General features: G+C 50.1%; 1 protein-coding gene across 3 annotated transcripts in view; it reads right to left on the bottom strand.

Annotated features, from left to right (window-relative positions):
* The window catches only part of ACVR1 (activin A receptor type 1), a 44630-nt gene that overhangs the window by 2473 nt on the left and 20469 nt on the right, over positions 1 to 21688 (bottom strand). For 2 of the 3 annotated variants that reach the window (XM_021543441.3, XM_021543443.3), the window contains exons 2-8: positions 15229 to 15302; positions 14399 to 14665; positions 13743 to 13960; positions 11364 to 11463; positions 10471 to 10617; positions 8165 to 8440; positions 4390 to 4587 (exon numbers count right to left, since the gene is read on the bottom strand). In XM_021543441.3, coding sequence (XP_021399116.1) covers positions 4390 to 4587; positions 8165 to 8440; positions 10471 to 10617; positions 11364 to 11463; positions 13743 to 13960; positions 14399 to 14665; positions 15229 to 15280 — 1258 coding nt within the window. In that variant the 5' untranslated portion in view covers positions 15281 to 15302. Of the gene's footprint in view, positions 1 to 4389; positions 4588 to 8164; positions 8441 to 10470; positions 10618 to 11363; positions 11464 to 13742; positions 13961 to 14398; positions 14666 to 15228; positions 15303 to 21417; positions 21597 to 21688 lie in introns of those variants that run through there. The other variant, XM_021543442.2, reaches the window with a different exon arrangement.

Below are 21688 nucleotides of genomic sequence, written 5' to 3'. Positions count from 1 at the left end.
GCAGTCTCTGAACAACAGTACAGCACTCACTGCCCCAGGAACAGCTTTATCAACTCAAAATGTTAGCTAATTGGCTCATATTGCAAGTCCACAAAGTATAAGCTATACCCACTTTGCAGATGCTGGAGCTGAAAGGAGAAGTACATCCCTTGCCAAAAGGCCATGTTTTGTAATGCATGCAGCTTTCCTGCCTACCAAAAACTGGGATTTCTATGAGCAAATGGGAAAATGTAAGGTCTGCACTGGGTTTCCTAACAGGCTCAATACACTTTGGTGCTTCTGTAATTGCTGAAAGTCCAATAAGCATGTCGGCATTCACAGACCCTCAAACTGGTGCTTCAAAGCATTTCATTCCTTGCTATGAAAACAGTAAAATCCCCAGGGCAACTGGCACCACATGCCATCACAAAGCCAAACACCCGAGAGCCTGTGGCACTCAGGAGCTCAATGCATCTTCATAAAATCACAAACTGGTTTGGGCTGGGAGGGTACCTTACAGCCCAGTTCATTCCACCCCTGCAATGGACAGGGACACCTTCCACTGTCCCAGGTTGCTCCAAGCCTGATCCAGGCCATGTCCTAGGGGTTTGGCACTGAAAGCAGAGCTGGTGTGTGTGTGCTCCCCCAGCCCATCACCAGCTCACAGAACGCTGCCAGGCTGGAGCCCCTCTGCCCACTCCCCAGGACACACATGCAGTTCTCTGCTTCCCCACTGCATCAGGCTCACAAACCATCTGCAGGGAGCCCAGCCTTCTCAGGAAGCCAATTTACAAACTGGTGTTCAAAGACAGGCATCTGGGTCAGCAGTGTGGAGAAAGCCAGAGCTAATGAGGCCCTCTGTGTCCAGCAGGAACATCAAATATCTGCTGCTGACAGAAATTCAACAGACTGAAATCTGCTGTCCCACGGCCAGACACGAAATCCCTGCTGCTTTGGATACCCTGAAACTGAAAAGAGGTTCTCAACCTTTCCTGTAGCAGTTGAATTTTAGCCTTCCTGTTCTATTGGAGATGAAGACCAAAGCCCCATAGATATTCCTGTGCATACTCAGCAAAAGTCTGTAAACCCCTGTCTGTGATGGTTAGTCAAAAAGGGAAATGGTCTTCAGGAAATCACAAGTGCCTTGGAGAACAGCAGGGTAATTTGGAGACCTGGCTACCCAGGCAAGTTCCCATCAGAACATCAGGCAGCCTGCATTTTGCCCGGTGCTATTCCAACGTGAACACAGGACAAGTGACATGTGCTGCATAAAGCAGCATCACCCACCCTCCTGCTCAGAGCAATTGCCAACTGCAATTCCCAAACATCGCCTGCTGGGCTGAATTCCTATCTTAAGAATCCACTTTACCGTGAGACCTCATGAACACAACCCCCTCTGTGCCCGTGCTGTCACACCTGTCCTGCAGGTACGGCCAGAGACACGAGACAAACAGCCGAACCCAGCTGTCACACAGCTCTGAACACACTCCAGGGCCTAGAGGATATTACAGATGAACTTTATCTGTGCAGAGAGCGTCTGGCTCTCGTTCACTACTGTCATGTGCTCTTTCCCAAGCACAGGGCACACAACTGCCTGCTGCAAAGCCACGCAGCACTGCAGACAAAGGAAGCGGGCTGGCCTTTGCTCCAGAAGTGCCTGCGGAGCGCTCCGAGCTCTGTCCAGCCTGGCGGGAGCTGCAGCCCGCGGCGGTGCCAGGGAGCCACTCAACCTCTGTCCCAGCACCGCCACTGACCCGCGGCACGCTGCCCTCGCCTGCTGCCCGGGGCCAGCCGGCTCCAGCACAGCCTGGGCTCCTGCACAGCCCGCAGCCCGGGCTCCAGCACAGCCTGGGCTCCTGCACAGCCCGCAGCCTGGGCTCCAGCACAGCCTGGGCTCCAGCACAGCCTGGGCTCCAGCACAGCCTGGGCTCCAGCACAGCCCAGGCTCCTGCACAGCCCGGGCTCCTGCACAGCCCGGGCTCCAGCACAGCCTGGGCTCCAGCACAGCCTGGGCTCCAGCACAGCCTGGGCTCCAGCACAGCCTGGGCTCCAGCACAGCCCAGGCTCCTGCACAGCCCGGGCTCCTGCACAGCCCGGGCTCCAGCACAGCCTGGGCTCCAGCACAGCCTGCAGCCTGGGCTCCAGCACAGCCTGGGCTCCCGCACAGCCTGGGCTCCCGCACAGCCTGGGCTCCAGCACAGCCTGGGCTCCAGCACAGCCTGCAGCCCGGGCTCCAGCACAGCCTGGGCTCCTGCACAGCCCACAGTTGACTGCTGCCACTTCCAGCACTCCCTCCTGCTCTGCTGGGGCCGCTGCCTCTCTGCTCCCCAGTCACCTACAGTTCACAGGTACTGCACTGGCTTCTTGCCTCTACTCCCTACAAAAGGGACCTCAAAGCCCATCCCCTTCCTCCCCTGCCATGGCAGGGATGCCTTCCACTATCCCAGGGTGCTCCAAGCCCTGTCCAGCCTGGCCTTGGGCACTGCCAGGGATCCAGGGGCAGCCACAGCTGCTCTGGGTACCTGTGCCAGGGCCTGCCCACCCTCGCAGCCAGGAAGAGCTTCATCCCAATATCCCATCTGTCCCTGCCCTCTGGCAATGGTAGCCATTCCTCCTTTTCTTGTCCTTCCATCCCTTGTCCCCAGTCTCTCTCCAGCTCTCCTGGAGCCCCTTCAGGCCCTGGCAGGGGCTCTGAGCTCTCCCTGGATCCTTCTCCAGGTGAGCACCCCAGCTCCCCAGCCTGGCTCCAGAGCAGAGCAGAAGGACTCCAGCCCTGGGACACGTCCATGGCCCTGAGCTGACTTTAAGTCCAGCTTGTCCTGTGCATGCACAAATCTCACTGCTCAACCCAACACAAAGCACAGCAGCAGCACACACAGAGCGGCAGCTCCAGCCTCGCACAGGGAACAACGACTACACACCAGGGCTCCTCTGAGCAGGAGCCACCTCTGAGCTTCTGGTGTCACTGTCACTGTGAACACAAGCACAGCCCAGGGAACAAGCACAGCAGCTCCCAGGGAGGTGAGCTGTGAGTGCCAGGCACCAGGTAAGCGCCAAACGAGGGAGCACGTTCCAAGAGCAGGGGATGCTCTCCAGGGAACCAGCACAGCTCAATGTGAAGGGAGGCAAACCCAGCTCTGGGGACTGAAATCACATTCTGAGCACAGAGAAAATGCTGGCTGGCTCCTGCTGCAGCACACAGACAACACACAAGTACTTGTTTGTGCCAAAGGAGTTTCCTACCATAGCTTCTTCCTCTTACTGAACAAGAAAATACCAAGAACCACTGTATCACCTGAAGATCACTGGGTATGTTTTTAAAAATTTAAAAAATTAAATTAGAATAGCTAAACAATTAAGAACTACCAGACTTAGTCATGTTAGACCAACTTCAAGGTCTCTGTGAGCTGAAGCACTAAACCAGGATGAGTCACTGGAAAACTGTCCACGAGCCCAGGAGAGCACAGGGAGCTGATGAGTGCCTCTGGCCCCCAAGACACTACCCTCCCTTACTCCTGCAGCTCACTCCCAAAGCCAAAGTCTCACTGCAAAGCAAACAGGGTTATCAGTGACCACCTGACCAGCAATGATTCCCACACAGCTCAATGCACAGAGACCAGGGAAGATGTTTGCTCCATCCCAACCAGTGCAAGGGCATGGAATTATTTACAGCAACAGCCAGGAGTAGAGAGCAACTGTTCTGTGCAATTGGTATCACCAGCACCTGCAACTTCAGACTGCCCTGATGTGACCAAAGCACAGACAGATCTGCATCACCTAAGTGTTTCCATGGTGGCACTGAGCTCAGTCAGAATCTAATTCCCAGAGCATGCACCTATAAGCAGGTAGGTCTGCAGTGCCATGAGCTCCACACCAACCTGGTGAAGCTGCCAGCACCATCCACCCTTTCTCATTCAAGAGCAGCTCAGGTAAAGCTTCTGTGAGCTGCAGCTGCTGCAGCAATACCTGTGTCCAGTACCAGAACTGCACCTGTGCACATGCCAGTGCTACATTCCAGCTTGGCAAAGCAAAAGCAAATCCTGAATTCTGACACCTTCTGCACTGCCTTTCTTTCTGTCCTTTAGTGTTTGTCATGAGAAACAGACACCTGAAAGTATTCACTATGGTTTACTGACACAAGGAAGAAAGAAACCTTGTGATTTAAAATTTTAACAGCTATTTGGTATGAATTATGTCTCACCAGGACTTAGAATGAGCAGGGGACTTCTCTTCCTTAACAGAAGTGGCAAGAGGAATCAGCCACTGTACCCAACACACCAACAGCTTCCTCAGCGTTTCAGGGCTCAAGCCATCGTGCGCATGTTGCTGTGCACGCTGGGGCGGGTGCTTTGCTGTGAATTACCCTTCCCAGCTCTCCCAGAGCCCAGGGAAGGAGTCCCAGGCACTCACCGTTGCTGACCATGCGCCTGGCCACCTCCCACAGGACCAGCCCAAAGGCCCAGATGTCCACCCGCTTGTAGGAGTCAAAGCAGTCCGCCTGGATCGTCTCGTCCAGCACCTCTGGAGCCATGTAGCGCTTGGTGCCCACACGGGGATTGTTCCCCACATCCAACTGGTTTGTGCTTTGGGAATGCATAACTGCAAGGCCTGAGGGACAGAAAGAACAAGGCACTGTTAAGACCCCTTCAACTGCAGCAGCACACGCTGAAAGGCCCCGAGAGCAGCAACCCTGTCAGATGGTTTCTGAAAGAGGAGCCAAGGGCCCAACTGTCCAAAGACCAACGAGGTCAGCTCCAAACCTGCCAGCAAAACCACCCCTGGGGCCGCAGACAGGCCCCTTATCTCCTAAGGGATTATCATCAAGCATTTTATTGCACTCTTGCAAAACATTGTCATGAAGTGTTTTGCAGCCACTGGATGTCCCCAGCACTCCGGGTGCAGATGCACAGAGGCCAAACAGCTGCTGCTTAGAACAAAACAATTTTACACAGCATTCAAATTTATTTATAGACCTTTTGGGTAGGTGGATACACCCGAACTGTGGGGAAGGGAGACGAAAAACACTGCATGAAGGATACACACAAGTTAAAAAAATAAAGCTGGAAAACAAAAACACCGTATTTGCAGCAGTTTGAAAAATAAACATCCTCAAGCAGATCTAAAATGAGTCAGACAAAACCACTCTACCTGGTTTCTACTAATTACTAAACATTTAAGCAGAGAACATTATGTGAGGGACCAAATTACTGTAAATTTGGAAGCACACAGAGCACTCATTTGGCCACGGTAAACAGAGAGCACTGCAAATTGAGCAGCAGCGGGTGCACAGCAGAGCCAAGCGGCAGAGAGGGCGACACAAACTCTCCCTAATTTCCTCAACAAATCTAAGAATGACATATACTATTTACATTTAACAGGAGTTTATTTTAGGTGAGCCTTAAAAGGCTTTTTACCTCAGTCCCACAAAAACTAACCTGTCACCAGATCATTCATTTGCCTTTCTTTCCAAAGAACAGTCTGTTCTTTAACATAACAAAAATTTTGAGAACACTTTTCTACAATTTAAATGCACTTCAAGGTATTTCAAGTGGATAAGAATATGGTTATGGCACATTTAGGAAGATCACAGAATATTTTGGGTTAGAAGGGATCTTAAAGTTCATCCAGTCCCACCCTGCCATGGCAGGGACACCTTCCACTGTCCCAGGTGCTCCAAGCCCTGTCCAGCCGGCCTTGGGCACTGCCAGGGATCCAGGGGCAGCCACTGGGCAGCTGCTCTGGGCACCCTGTGCCAGGGCTACCCACCCTCACTGTAAAACACTTCCAATATTTAATGTAAATCAACCCTCTTTCAGTTTCAAACCACTCCCCTTGGCCTATCACAACAAACACTGCTAAAATGTTTGTCCCCACCCTTCCTAGGGAGACCTTATGTACCATCTCATCACCCCAGACTGATGAGAAGTCTGCTCCCAGATCCAAGTACTTCTGTCAAATACTGACACATACACATACACTTTTATGCACTATTTTAAATTCATATTAGGTTATATTATACACTACGTATGGCTTATAATTTTTCCTTTAAAAAAGCTTGCAACAGCAAACAAAGGTCAGAAACCACATTTCCTGGCCAACTCTGAAAACATCAGGCCCTCAGAGAACACTTGATAAAAACTGTAAAACTTCACCGGAACGGAGCAAACCAGATTGCAGAGGCCGCCGGGTCAAGGTGCGCAGGGAGGGAGGCAGGTCAGCACAGCGCAGAGCTGGCAGGGGCAGCGGGGCCGGGACACAGTGCTGTAACCCACCACAGAGGCACCCTGCAGTCTGGGAGCTGGGGAGCAGCCCCTGCTCCAGCCCAGAGCCCCTTGCCAGGGCTCTGCAGGCACTGAGCCCACGGCAGAGCAGCTCCTGCTGCGAGACACCAGCTCCTAAACTGGAACCCACTGGTGTGACAGGGCCCCGGGAGCACGCAGCCCCGCCTGCTGCCCAGCCCAGGCCCACGGGCACGGCTCTGCAAGGACAAAGCAGAACATTCCCCAGCTGCCAGCTGAGCAGGGATGCATGACATCCCTTCCTGACTGCCCCACGGCACACCTGAGCCAGCCACGGCTGCTGCTGCAGCTCCTGATCCCGGGGTGCCACGGGCCACGGCAGCTCCCAGCTCCGCATCCTCACAGGAACAGACCAGAGCGTGCAAACAAGACAGAGCCTCACAGAAGGGAGGGCAGGAATGCATGCCAGAAGCCACAAACTCTTCGGTCACTTTCCCTTACAGAGGAGGAACATAGGGAAAATGTGACAGATATATGTTTGAGGAGTTTCCATTTTAAAAAATAGCTACTTTAACCATCATAAAGACTAATCGAGAAGTATTTACTGCTGTATTCTCTTAGAAAAATCTCTCACAGACATCTGAAACCGGTAGATAAATAGTGTAATAGATTTCACTGTACCTATGCCATGTCAGTCAATGCCAGGACATGCTGCACCTCCTCAGAGTGAACTACAAATTTATTTAAAAGCCACTCTGTGACGCTTTGTATTTTCAGCTCACTGCTCCATTTGTTACTGCTCCATAGCATGTTTCCAGAGGCCCAAGTATGTGGCTTTCCTGTTTTCCCTGGCTGTATCTCAAGTCCCTCAGGCACAAGTGACAGGAACATTTCTAATACAATTCTATGCAGTATAATTATTATTTTAAAATTCCCATCTCCTGTTACAATTTTTGCCTAGGCAATGGTGCCTCAATACACCTCTACTACTATTTTCTCCCTTGTCTTCAGAGAGAAGCAAAACAAAGTTACTGTCAGACATCCCTCCAAAGTGTGAACAAGCCAGGCTGCTGTGCCTGCTGCTCAGCACCCGTGCATGGTGCTGCAGTCCCAAACCAGCTGGTGCCAGGGAACCCACCTGTGGGTCACAGAACGCTGTGCACGACTCGGGCTGACGGGGCCGCGGCACCGGGACAGCGAGCGCACGGCTCAGCCTGTCCGTGGCAGGACACACACTGCTCCCGAAATGAGGTGTGAGGGCTGCAAGCCCTGGGATCTGGGAACGGGACCCGTCCGGGAAGAACGGGACCCGTCCGGGAAGAACGGGACCCGTCCGGGAAGAACGGGACCCGTCCGGGAAGAACGGGACCCGTCCGCGAAGAACGGGACCCGTCCGGGAAGAACGGGACCCGTCCGGGAAGAACGGGACCCGTCCGGGAAGAACGGGACCCGTCCGGGAAGAACGGGACCCGTCCGGGAAGAACGGGACCCGTCCGGGAACGGGATCGAAGGCGCTAAACCGGGAACCGGCCCCAAAGCGCTGCTGGGCTGCAGCCGCCACCTGGCGGCCGCGGTGGGCACTGCAGGGAGGGCCAGCGAGACAGCGGCAGCGCGGGGGCAGCGGCCAGGGGTCAGTGCAGACAGGGGTCAGGGGTCACTGCGGCCAGGGGTCAGTGCAGACAGGGGTCAGGGGTCACTGCGGCCAGGGGTCACTGCGGCCAGGGGTCACTGCGGCCAGGGGTCAGTGCAGACAGGGGTCAGGGGTCACTGCGGCCAGGGGTCAGTGCAGACAGGGGTCAGTGCAGACAGGGGTCAGGGTCACTGCGGCCAGGGGTCACTGCGGCCAGGGGTCACTGACACACCACCCCCGCGCCCCCAGCACCCCTCAATCCTCCAGCCGCAGCCCCCCGCCAGCCTGGCCGTGCAGCAGCAGGGGCTGCGCTCACCCAGGTCGGCGATGCAGCACTGCCCGTTCTTCTTGACCAGGATGTTCTTGCTCTTGAGGTCGCGGTGGGAGATGGCCGGCTTGCCCTGCGTGCCGAAGATCTCGATGTGCAGGTGCGCCAGGCCGCTGGCGATGGACAGCACGATGCGCAGGCAGCTCACCGTGTCCAGCGTGGTCAGCTGCAGGTAGTCGTACAGGGAGCCCATCTCGTGGTAGTGTGTGATCAGCCACAGCTGCGTGCTGGAGTTCCTGGAAGTCATATCAGATGCAATAAAACCTAGAGGGAGAGAAGAGGAGAAAGATAAAATAAACTGACAGAGCTTTAAGACTCCCCGAGAAAAGCAGCTCAGCCGGCCGGAGCAGGTGCTGATAATGCCAAGGTTTGGGTGTGACCCGCACAGCCCATCCACCCAGAACCTGGACTCGATGATCCTTGAGGGTCCCTCCAGCTCTGAAATGTTCTGTGACAAGGTGAATCAACACTGCAGGCCGCTCTTGCAATGCACAACTTGTCTAACTACAACTGCACTGCAGATGACTGCAGGTACCGCTGCGATGAAAACAAAGCCAACAAATGCTGGAACTCTAACGCACATCTATTCACAAGACCCCATTTACGTATCTGTCAGTCACATTAAAAAACTACTTGTCAGGACTGCACACTTTAAAAATATTTTTATTTTTCCTTCTTTTTGAAGGACTTGGGGGTGGGGAAGACCCCAAGTCTGCAGCACATTTGCTGCTGCCCACTTTGAGAGGGTCACTGGAAAGCAGAAACTCCTCAAACATCAAGCCATGAACAACCATTTCCATTTTTAGAGTCCACAGGCAGCCAGTGCAGGCTCCTGAGTAAAGGGTTAAATGTGTGGCCCAACCACAATGATCTTCTATGAAGAAACAGAGAAAATTTTCTGTTCAAAACGCATGAACCTCAAGAACTGCCTTCAAAAACATGTCTTAAAACTGAACCCCAAATTCAGGGGAAGCTCCCTTCCTGTCACCTCTGAATATACCCACATAGTGACCTCAACAGCTTTAGCTGGGAACAACGAAAGTTTTATTCCCAATTCAAAGGAACAAATCATGTTTATGAAAAGCTCACAAACATTTGCCAGAAAGAATACCCGCTGCTTTCTCTCCTAAAGTCAGACTTGTGCACAATGCGACATTTCTGTAATCTGTGATACTGTTTAATATTGCATCTAAAAAAGTCTCTAAAATAGCCAACTAATTTGACAGTCATCAAGAAAGACTAAACACAGGCAGAGCACCAAAGAAAATATGCAATGTAATTTCAGCCAAGTCACTTGCCCTCTTGGGAAGGGAAGTTCAATAATTCACATTTCAGGAGGCTACCAAATTATCTTTGTAGTAACAAAGGAACTGCTTCAGGAAACACACAAATGTCTAGCAGAGTGAGCTAGAGAACCAGGGAACGTTCTCTGACAGGAAGCAAGAATAAGGAGTCAAAGGAAAACTGTCTGAAGACAGATTTTGGGTGAAGCAGTGTCAGCACTTAAAATGTGCTGCTGCTTTTATTTGCAGAGGTGGCACACCAGTGACAGAAGGGCACGACTATTAGGAATCAAAGGGCTGATTAAACCTCAGAATGGCTCAACACAACAAAGCCACTTTCCCAGTTCTTAGAACCAAGCACATGAGGTATGAGTGATGCACAAGGTTCATTTACTTTCCTATTTACAGGGAAAAAGATACATCATGCAGCTATAACTGAAGTTTAAACACCAAAAGAGCTTACTCTCACCCTGAGCAGAACAATTAAACACAAGAGAATACTGGATTCATATTACACCTTACTTAGTCATACAGAAAAGTATTCAAATCCCTAAATCTCATTATAAACTCCTCCCCACCTTTTCTCCCTCCATTTCTGCAGGGAAACTGAGATTACAATCCAACACAGATCCACCAGAGTTTCTCCTGAGCCTGGGCAGGACTCTGCCATGAGAGCTGCAGGAGCCAGCCCCTTCCACAGGGCTCTGTGGCACCTCCACTGCTTTCTGTGTGCTCAGCTGCCTACACCTGATTCATCTGGTTGATTAACTGCTTCCTGCTGGAATACTGAAGAGCAGCAAGTCAAGCTGCTATGACACATTCCCCTCTTGAGACTCAGCCCCTCCTGGAAGGTCTCTCCCTGAAAATTTCTCTTCAGCTGTTTATCACAACACAAGAACATAGAGACTGTGAGCTGCCTGGCAAGCATGCAGTGCTTCACAGGTGACCTGTCCAGGAAACTCACCTTTACACCAGACACACCAGGATACAGAACCTGCTTGTCCTACTTACCTAAAATATTCTCATGCCGCAGCAGTACAGTGTTGTACAGCTCAGTTTCCCTGAACCAGGACTTTTCATCCCTAGAAGAGAAGATCTTCACAGCAACATTTTCTCCTTGCCACTGACCCCTCCAAACTTCTCCATAACGGCCCTTTCCTGGTGGGGGAAAAACACAGAAGCTGTCAACGAACAACCAGCCTTCAGCAGGCAGAACTCCACTGTCATGAACCAAGCATCACACCAGGTGATCTCATCCCCTGCGTGCACTTCTTTCCACTGGAGCCACACTGTGCTCCAGCATCCCTCGTTTTTCCTGGCTGCTTTACCTGCAAGGCCTGTGAGTGTGGATCTCCCCTCCCTGCACACCAGTGCAGAATGGAGGGTTTGAACTGGGAGGTGTCACCGTTCACCTCCAGCAATGAAAGAGGTTTTGCAGCTGAAGTGACTTAGGCAGCACATGGCAAAGTCCACGTGCACAACACAGAGCTGTCAATTCTGCAGCAAGGACAGGAAGGAAATGTAATACTGGGGATACAGCCCTTACATTTCTACTCCATCATCACCCCTTGCAACATGATTTAAAGAAAGCAAAAACCCAAACCCATCCACAAAGGAAAAAAGGATTAAAAACCACCAGCCCCACCAAAACCAAACCCTGTCCTGTGCAGATCAGGACATACTGTCTGCAAGTCAAGCTTTTTACCCCTATAGCTTCCTGACCTCTTCAGTGCCTGCATAGCATCTTGGCTCAATGCCAATGCCTCCAGGTATCTTTGACCCAAATGCTTCCTAAACTCAATTAACACTACTCAATAATAAAAATAAGCTGAAGAAAGATGTAATGAATCCTTAAAATTAAAACCAAAGCCCTACAAAAAACTAAACACCCAGAAGACACTGACCTACACACTCCACAAGTGTGATCTGGCGAGCCACCGTTCTTTGCACCAAGAAAGGAAGTCCAGAGCCACTTCCAGATGTGCAGGAATGGTCCAACAAATCCTGTTCAGAAGGAAAAGCACAAGTTTAGGACCCCTGAGAAACCCCATTTTCCCCTGCATGTTTACATGCACAAAGGATAGGTTAGGTTAAAGTCTGGGAGTATCTCTGTGGCTCTGGGGATGCCATTTGGCCACTTGGGGTCAAAGACATTTGTTTACTAAGTCATTATTTCTTTAGTAAGTGTAATAACTATATGACAACAAATGTGTATGCACTGGAAGCCCACTCCTGGCAAACCAGCTATCATCTGTCATGAGATTCTGCCCTTTTTCAGCACTTCACTCTTCTTTTACTTATCTTATGCCCTCCCAGCTGTTTCTGATACCCATCCAAGCTTGGTGCAGGTATTTAAAACCAACACCAGTTTTCAAATAAACGAGGTGAAGGGATTTTCCAGCATCACCTACACAAGATTTGCCACTAATACTCCAGAAAAATTTCTGTAACAAATATTTCTTAAAAGCTTTATCAGTTTCTGGTATTTTTAGTGCATAAAAAGCAGACTTTGAGCTGTAAGCTTATAATAAACATGAGTGAGATCCTGATTGAATATTAAAATCCCATTAGCCTTGTAAAATGCTAATGCCCAGCTATTTTCATAGCCAGGAGTTTAGTTCAAAGCATTAACAACTATTGCTGGAATCTTTCTTTACAAAGGAAAATAGGATAAAAAAGCCTAAACAGAATCAACTTTCTATTATTATCAGAAAACTGCATTGCTGTGCTTGGACCAGATATCCATGAAATCTCCTTTCTTCTAAGAACCTCTTAATGAGTGCTCAAGAAAAAGATAACCTAGGAGTGACAGAGACTACCTTACTTTTTAACACAAACTAAGGGCCCATTTTCCTTCCTGCTTGCATCAGAGGCAAAACAAAAGCAACAAAACCAAAAAAAACCATCCCCAAACTTATCTACAGCAACTGTAAAAACAAGATTTGAAGAGGCCAGAGCTCCTTCCACTAAACAGCTTAGGGCTTTAAGCACTTGGTACACTGCAGAGACTAATCCTAAATGTAAACTTACTTAATGTGTGACAAAACCAGTGACTTAAAACACAATGGAGAAGAAAAATCTGGAATCTAGAAGACTTGCTGTTTAGATGAACATTTGGGCAGAGGAGCTACCGATTACATTTTGTGCATCAGCCACACTGGGAGGCAGAGCAGCAGTGCTGGCACCATTCAGCACTGGCTCAGAGGTTCTGACAGCTCCCAGCTCTTTGAAACAGAATTTTGATTTTTTTTCTTTACAGGCTTTATCACCATTTCCACATAACATTAAATAACTACAAGTACAAAAAGTCTGCAAATGGCTTGAAATGATCCTGCACACATAAGATGGAAGAGCTGGTAAAAGCTGAAGTCAATGCTTAAGGACAGATCACTGCTTTGTGGGCTCATTAAACAGAGCCAAAGGCATTACAAAAAAAGGAAAAAAAATATTAACAGACAGGCTACTCTTCGGCCCCAAAGCGAAAGTGCATTATGGTGGGACGGCACCAAAATAGAAAATGTTTTCTAGCCTCTTAATGTCGGGAACATTTTATCTCAGCAATGCAAGAAGAAAAGTCTGCATTTCTTCAGGAACACACTCCATCTGCCTGAAGTTTTACTTGCTCTGCTCAGATAAAGTGAGGGACATTTGTGCTCTGGCCTCCGGGAAGGGGGAAGGGACAGTCATCTGCAGAAAGGGAACACTTCCCAGCTCATTGTATTTTCCAGAGACCGTATGAGCAAGAGCATATTTTGAAAACTGAGCTTTGAGTAAGAATTGCACATTTCTTAGAACTCCTCCTCCATCAACAAAATGTCACTGACATCCCAGTCATCTCAGAGTCCTGCTACCGAGATCATGGCAGTCTGAAGGTTATAATTGTCAAAATTATCTGTATTTTCTTTCCAGCCCTTCAGGCTGTTGTATATCAAACACGCAGCACAATTCTTCACCTCTCCCATTACTTCAGGCCACCCAACAGCCAGGTACACTCTGTTCTGATGTGCTGACACTGTTTCCAGAACACAAACAGCTTAGAGTGATTCTCCAGGTCCAAAGGACCTACACTTGCCACACCCATCTTTTGGTTAAAATTCATTAATACTACAGTTTTGGGAGCACAGGAACAGCACCCCTCCAGTCCTGAGGCCAAGTGGCACCCCCTGGCCAAGGGGGATCACTAAGAGCAAAGCATGCTCTTAGTGATGTGGCCACACAGAAGGAAGAGAGGGGAGTTTGGAAGTGAGGAAAACTCACACCCTGCACACAGGCAGGTCACTTACTGCCAACGTGCTGTCCCCCACGTTCGAGGCAATGAGGCCCTCGATTGTGCCATATTCTGCATCCCTAGAATTGAGCCTCTCCATGTGGTTTTTCTGTATTCTCCGTATGATCAGCACAGCTACTGCAGAAAAAACTATCAACACTACCACAGGAGCCAGGATAACGATGATTAGTGTTTCCATGCTGTAACCTGCAGCTTCTCCTTGAAAGGTTTGCCCTTGGGAAAGAGGGGGGAAGGGAAAAAGTGTGAAAAGAGAGAGAAAAAAATAATTTTGGAGATTCCCAGAGAAAGTCTTTAAACGCATTAGCACTGACACCAACCCCGACCACCCAGCGTGACAGAGAGGCTGTAGCACAGCCAGGTGTGAGCACACCTGCACGGAGGATGCACTCCCTGTGGAACAGCACAGCCCTCACCTGCACCGAGCCACTTCTCGCAGGCAGTGCCTCCATCCTGACCCCAGCCACACACTGCAGCCCTGCCTGCCCCAGCAGGGCATCAGATGTGTGCCAGCAGGTCCAGGGTGGGGCCCAGGGCACAAAGGCCATCCCGTGCCTCCCTTCAGCCAGCACTGCAGCCATCCCTCTCCCGACAGGGCAGACCAAAGCCACCCCCTCTTTCTCAGAACACACTGCTGCTGAGCTAAGCTCTCACCTTTGGACGAGGGCAGCTGCGCAGTGATGTTCATGTTGCACAGGTGTCCCTGGCAGCACTCCACGGCCTGGTTGGGGGACGGAGGCGTTTTGCACGTCATTTTCCGTTGCTCATAGACCTGGAAGCAGCCCTTCTGGTAAACCTTGGCCCCGTCATTAATGCTCAGGGAAGCAAAGCAGCGCTGGCCTTGGCACCGATCCCCGTTCCCACAGGATATGCCTTCACACACACATTCGTAGGGGACCATCTTGAGCTTCCGTTCATCATCTGCAAAAGGAAAGAGTCGAGGAAAAAACATCCTCCTGTTCTTAATAGCTTCAGTTAGAGGTAATGAAATCAAAAGACAATAACATCTGCTTAGGGGAAGCAACAGTGTTTTCAGGTAGTGCTGAAGAACCACTAAGTAGGAGGTAACAATTCCAATTCAGCTATTTCAGCATGAGATATGCCAAAGCAGACATAGAGATCTCTCTCAAGTAAGTTAAAATTTAAAACTGAGAAAACCAAGTTACTCCCAGAAAGCCTTTACTCAATGTTTTCCAAAGGCTGTTTGTGAGGTGGAGCACCCATCTTTCAGGAGCTCATCTCTCAGAACATCCAAGAGATCTTCAAATGAAGCATTCCTTCCTCTCCGTGACAGTGGAAATACTATTCCCTTTTTCTGAGGCAAACCTTAAACACGCTGCATGTCACAAAAGCTTCACGTGTACACAGCTGTGTAAACCAGTTACAGAAGTCACTTTCCAAAGCCAATGCCCTCACTGGAGCAATGAATCATGGAAGAGTGACCAAACACCACACTGGAAACCCTGACCCCACACAACACTCACCTTGCCAGCTCGGGGATGGGAACGCCATCACCATCAGTACAGGGAGAATCATAACTCCATCAACCACCCTGGAGCTGCAGAAAGGAGAGACACAAGAGTTCTGTATGCTTCCATTGCTGTCTTTAAATGGAACCACCCCAAAAGCAGTCTTTAGCCATTCATGAATTCCTTACACAAAACACAACCCAGCATTGACTGGATTCCTTTTTACCTCTGTCTTGTTTCCTAAATAATTTCCTTCACTTATAAAATCCATGCATTTACTGGAACATCTTTTTCGATCCACAGAAACATCACATGCAACTACCATGTAGATAACAGAAGCTTGTAGTAGGGAAATATGAACCCTCCAGTACCAAGCAGGCATGCAATACAGATGATCCCTTCTTTGAACCGCTTACTAGAAGTTAAATTATTGTTAAACTGAGACGATGGTCTGTAAAACTGTATTAGCTAGCCTTTGAGGGGAAACAGAAAAGATCTCCACCAGAAAACTCAGAGTAACTTCCATTAACCAGCAAAAACCATCGCTGGATGGCAAGAAAAAGATTGAGATGTATTTAAGGAAGATGCTGCTCTCTGAAGAGCAATTTCCAAGTTTAAGTTGCCTCTCCAAGGATTTTCCTTTTGATGGCCCCAGTCCATTTCCCTGCTGCTGAAGACAGTAACTACACCTTATGCAACAGTCCTGGCTGATTCCAGCATAAAGCAGAGGCACATGCTCCCTCTAAAACAGGAAATAAAGGAGCTTGCCTTTCTATTTGAATTTTTCTTTCTATTTCCAATATTTGCCATGATACTTGGTCTTTACAAGAAAATAACATACCACTCTTTACTCCACTTTTTACTGTGAAACAAGGCTTCTGAAAAGAAACTCTTCTGCAGTTTCTTTGAATTTAACCCAACAGCTAGGGCTGGTGACTCCAAATGGTTTGTCTGTCCTGTGCTAGCTGGTTCCTGCAGAGACTCTCTGGCCTAGTCACATGGAACAAAATGTTCCTTATGTGAAGGCATTTGTCTTCATTTTCAGATTTAATTCTAATTGAAGCAGATGAAAATTGAAAATAAATCTGATATTGCCGCTTTCCTCTCAGATCTCTTCTGTTGTGCCTTTTCAAATCATTAGCACTCCTTAAGTGCTCAGTGATGAAAGACAAGCCATTACTTCTGTATTTATTTCCAGTAATTGATTCGTCATCAGTTAAAATGATCATAAAGTTCTGACCCAAGTATTCAGTTTTCACCCTCACAGAAAGTCCCAGGCAGCACTGACCAGTTCACCTCCCAGAACAACACTCTCCCTTCCAAAGAGCCATTCCCCAAGGAAGCTTCCCCTAGTTGTCCTTGATGCACCCAAGGCATCAGTAACCCCTGCTGATACCTAACCCTCCCCAATCATGCTGCAAACCTGATCAGAGCGAGTTAAACAGCAGGGAGCAATGCACAGAGGCAGCTTAAAGCAGAGGAGAGCTGTTTGCAGCAGCCTGTAACACAGCCACCCCGTGTCCTCACCACCAAACCAAAGGCTGCACCACGGCCATGCAGCCCAGGACACTCCGGGCTTGGGCACGGCCCAGCCACACCACCGGGACCGGGTCAGCTGCGGCGGGAGACTGGAGGAGGGACGGAGCTGGGAGGGAGACTCTGACTGCCACCAAACACGGATTCTCCCTCAAAAATCATTTGAGAGCATGAGTTCAAAGGTGCTGTGCTCACCGCTTAAAAAAATTACTTTTTCAAAGCAATTCATGCACATACATAAGCACTGAAGTCTGGTTCTAGAGACACCAGCAAGCACCCCCTTCCAGCTACTGCTTTAGAGGGAAAGAAAATACACATTTTAATGGAAGGAACAAAACATTCTTTAATAAATCCCCCAGAAAATTGCTATGGATTTAAAGATCCATGAGATAACCAGTTATGATCTGGTACCTGAATTCACAAGAACTTTTTTCCCAAGGGAAGAGTTGGGATTTAACCCAGATAAATGAAGAGGAATTAACAAGCAACCAGCAAAAACACACAAGAGGTATTTTCCTTTTACCGTTTGATTGGAGCTGCAGGCCGTGCCCTATGGAACCGCAGCACAGCGGCAAGAGCCACTAGAGGGCATGGGAACGTGGGCAGGGATGCAGGGATGCAGCAATCCCAGCGCTCCATGGCGTGCTCCACACACAGGGATGGAGGTGCCAGCACTCCCTGACACACAGGGATGCAGGGACCCCAGGGATCCCAGTGCCACACTACACAGCCACAGAGGGATGCAGGGATCCCAGGGATCCCAGTGTTCTGTGCCACACCCCACACCCACAGGGCAGGGATCCCAGCATCCCATGCCATACTCCAGATGCAGCAGTACTGGACACCATAGGGCAGAGCAGGAGGCAGGACACTGTGTCAGAGCTTCAGGCACATACAGGGAAATGTGGATCATTTGGGTTTAACCTCCTCCTGCAAAAGCACATTACCATTGGAAAACCAGAACTTGCTATTGATGGAAATGTCTTTTTCAAAGTGGCAGCTCCCAGATTTCCAAACAAACCTGCAATGCAGTGCAGGCAAGGAAGGGATCCTGGCTCCTGGGCAGGCCATCATCTGCTCCAGGGCCAGCTTTGGATTCTGAAGAAGTCCTTTAAACTGGCTCTGGAAGCCCAAATGAACAATGAGCCAAGCACAAGGCAGACCAAAGGCTTGGTGAAGACATCCAACGTAGCACAGAGACACACAACTGGTTCAGGTAACAAGAGTCTATAGAATCCTTACGCTTTGTAGTCATAAAGTCCCAACACTGCAAAATCCACCCTGAAACCCCAACGCTTGTTCCACTTTCACACCTAATATTGCTCTCTCCTTTCTTCTTAAGAAAACCGCGTCCTGCCAAATCATTCCTGTATGGCCTTAGAGCAATGTGGGGTGAAGTTCTGTACTGGGACTGTCAGGACAGCAGCTGCAAGAAGCCAGAGGGGAGAGAAGAACCAGTTCAGACAACCCAAAACACCACAAGGAGCCCTGCAGGCAGTGGCTGTTGGGAAGTGGCTTTTAGTCCCCAGAGCCAGCACTGAGCACAGATCACAGCAGTGAACCCATTAGTGCAGGAACTTCAGGCTGCATTTCATCTCCATATGACACAGACATGGGAACATGAACATGAGAGCCGCTCAGACTTTCCAGATGAGATCAGAAGCACCCAGATATCGCTGACAGTCCCAGTGGCCCCCTGCCAAGAGCCCAAGGGCTGTACATATTTTGCATGTACCTCACCAGATTCCTATCAAAAGAAAACATCCACAATACTGGATCACAGTAGTGCCATCCACAACAGCCACACAAGAGCTGAATTCATCCACAGCTGTGTCTTCAGAAGGAGAAATGTGCATTTAAAGGCAATAATTCACAGCTTGCTCTTTAATTGAATCTCACACAAAGGAGGTGCAACCCCCGAGCAGCCCCACAAAGGCATTCCTTGCATCAGAGAGCAACAACCTTGGGCAGTCCTTTTTTACAGTCTAAACTTGGTTGCCAGAATTCAGAAGACTGAAACCAGCCACCAACTCCATTTGGTACCCACCTGCACAAGGCACACATCCACACTTCACAGCTCCAAGAATGTGTCAAAGTGCCATCCAGAAAGACCAAATGTCTCAGATTCAAGTGTCCACAAACACAGAAAGAGTGAAGGATGGGATACTCGTTCTTCTGTAGTCATGTACAAAGCAAAGTCACAGCACTGCTGAGTAAGAATGAAAACACTACATAAAAGGCAACTACACAGTGTAAAGTGTCCTGGAAGTTTCTTCCAGTCTGTAACTCCGACATGTTCACAAAGAGTTCCCTTGGTTCTTTTAAGAAAAAGAAAAGGTAGCAAAGCAGGAGTGTCATATAAAAATAAAAACAGCCTGCTCCCAGGGAACAGGGACAGGACAAGAGAAAACAGCATCAAGCTGTACCAGGGGAGGTTCAGGTTGCATACTGGGGAAAATTCCTTAACGGAAAGGGTTGTCCAGCCTTGGCACAGGCTGCCTGGCACTGTCCAGGGCAGTGGTGGGAGTCCCCATCCCTGGAAGGATTTAGAAGTTGTGCGGATGTGGCACATGAGATTAGTGATGGCTTTGGCACTGCTGGAAGAATAATGTGACTTCATGGTCTCAGAGGGCTTTTCCAGGAGATACCATTCAGTGATTCCATGTGGGCAGCAGAACCTCTCTGTGGCTGCAGGAGGCAGAAGGCACTTGCCCCAGTGTAAAAGCTCAGGCTGTGTGCAGGTATTGCATCAGTACAAGGGTCTGAGGCAACCCACTGACAACCGGCTTACTCAAACAATGAAGCAAACACAGACACTTTTAAATTGATCTGCAACTTCCCAGTGCTTTGAAAACACACATGTATCTTTCCATTTTGTGTATCTTTCCGCATTTGCTGCCTCGAGGGGTAATTAAATCCACCAGGAGGCAAGTACCGAGGATTAGCACTGCCCTGTGGAACAGCCTGCCCCTGCAGAGCCAGCAGCATCACTTGGAAGCCCTCACACACAGCCACTGGCTGTGGCTCCCTGAGCACGCCGCCGGGGAGCATCTGCACAGCTGCGCAGTCCCGGTGTGCAGAGAGCAGCACGCATGAACACTCCGGGCTGAGCAGTGAACACTCCGGGCTGAGCAGTGAACACACCGGGCTGAGCAGTGAACACACCGGGCTGAGCAGCACGCATGAACACTCCGGGCTGAGCAGTGAACACTCCGGGCTGAGCAGTGAACACACCGGGCTGAGCAGTGAACACTCCGGGCTGAGCAGTGAACACACCGGGCTGAGCAGTGAACACTCCGGGCTGAGCAGCACGCATGAACACTCCGGGCTGAGCAGTGAACACTCCGGGCTGAGCAGTGAACACACCGGGCTGAGCAGCACGCAGTGAACACTCCGGGCTGAGCAGCACGCAGTGAACACTCCGGGCTGAGCAGTGAACACTCCGGGCTTTGCAGCACGCAGTGAACACTCCGGGCTGAGCAGCACGCAGTGAACACTCCGGGCTGAGCAGCACGCAGTGAACACTCCGGGCTGAGCAGTGAACACTCCGGGCTGAGCAGCACGCAGTGAACACTCCGGGCTGAGCAGTGAACACTCCGGGCTGAGCAGCACGCAGTGAACACTCCGGGCTGAGCAGTGAACACTCCGGGCTGAGCAGTGAACACTCCGGGCTGAGCAGTGAACACTCCGGGCTGAGCAGCACGCAGTGAACACTCCGGGCTGAGCAGTGAACACTCCGGGCTGAGCAGTGAACACTCCGGGCTGAGCAGCACGCAGTGAACACTCCGGGCTGAGCAGTGAACACTCCGGGCTGAGCAGTGAACACTCCGGGCTGAGCAGTGAACACTCCGGGCTGAGCAGCACGCAGTGAACACTCCGGGCTGAGCAGTGAACACTCCGGGCTGAGCAGCACGCAGTGAACACTCCGGGCTTTGCAGACCCGTCAGCCGCTCAGGGGAGCGCTCAGGTTCAGGTTTCACCTCACATGAACCGTGCCCGAGGCACCGCACAGGTATCTGCTCAAGACACCTAGATACACGCGAATTACTGCGGCTTCTCACACATTTCACATACAAAGGTGTTCTTTTATTATGCTACACACGTTTCCTTGTACAGGTATTCTTACATGGCACACAGACAGCTCCTACCAGAGGAGCATTCTGTAACTGCCAGAAAAAAGGCTCCACTGCACAGCTGCAAAGCTCCCCAGACACTTTCCCTGTTAGACAAGTCACAGCTACAGACAACTTTGAATACCACTCTGCCAAGGCCATCCTAGATACCCACAAAGTGAGGAAAGCCCCCATCGTCTGGTGACTTCATCTGTGCTGAGGCCTTGGGTTTAGAAGGCAAAGAGAGCACCCCTGCACATCCTGCTGCCAGACTACCACACTTTTTCCCCCTGGAATGGCTCTCTCTCCAAAGACAGTATACTCTCACAACTCAATACAAAACTGCCAATGAAGATACAAACTCTGTCCAAACAGAACACCTGGATTTATCCAGCAGCTGTAAGTTCCAAAAAACAAACATTTTCAACTGAGAGATTATGGAGAATTGTCTGTAAAAGTTTTCTGAATAGTTTAGGTAAAAAAATATTAAAATAGCCACAAAAGCTCAAAATGCACCCAGTAACAGAGACTAACTTTCAATTTACTCAAAGCCTACCTCTCCTAGAGTTGGCCTGCTTTCCTGCAGCCAGCAAGAGTGTGTCTATTCCAGACGTTATCTGTGCCACGTGTGATGAAGGAGCTCAGGCAGGAACACAACCCCAGGCGCTCCAGGACTGCCCATCACAAACTGCTGCTGCTGTATCCTGGTCTGTCCTGGCAAGGGAACATGGGGACAGGCACAGCACTCAGCCCCACTCCTACAGGCACAGCCAGTGCCACAGGACATGGCTGTGCCAGCCCCAAAGCCCCAGCCCCAAAGCCCCAGT

The sequence above is a fragment of the Lonchura striata genome, chromosome 8, assembly GCF_046129695.1.
Source record: "Lonchura striata isolate bLonStr1 chromosome 8, bLonStr1.mat, whole genome shotgun sequence".
NCBI lineage: Eukaryota > Metazoa > Chordata > Aves > Passeriformes > Estrildidae > Lonchura > Lonchura striata.
Note: the sequence above shows the minus strand (reverse complement) of the source record. Positions and strands in the feature narration are given on the sequence as shown.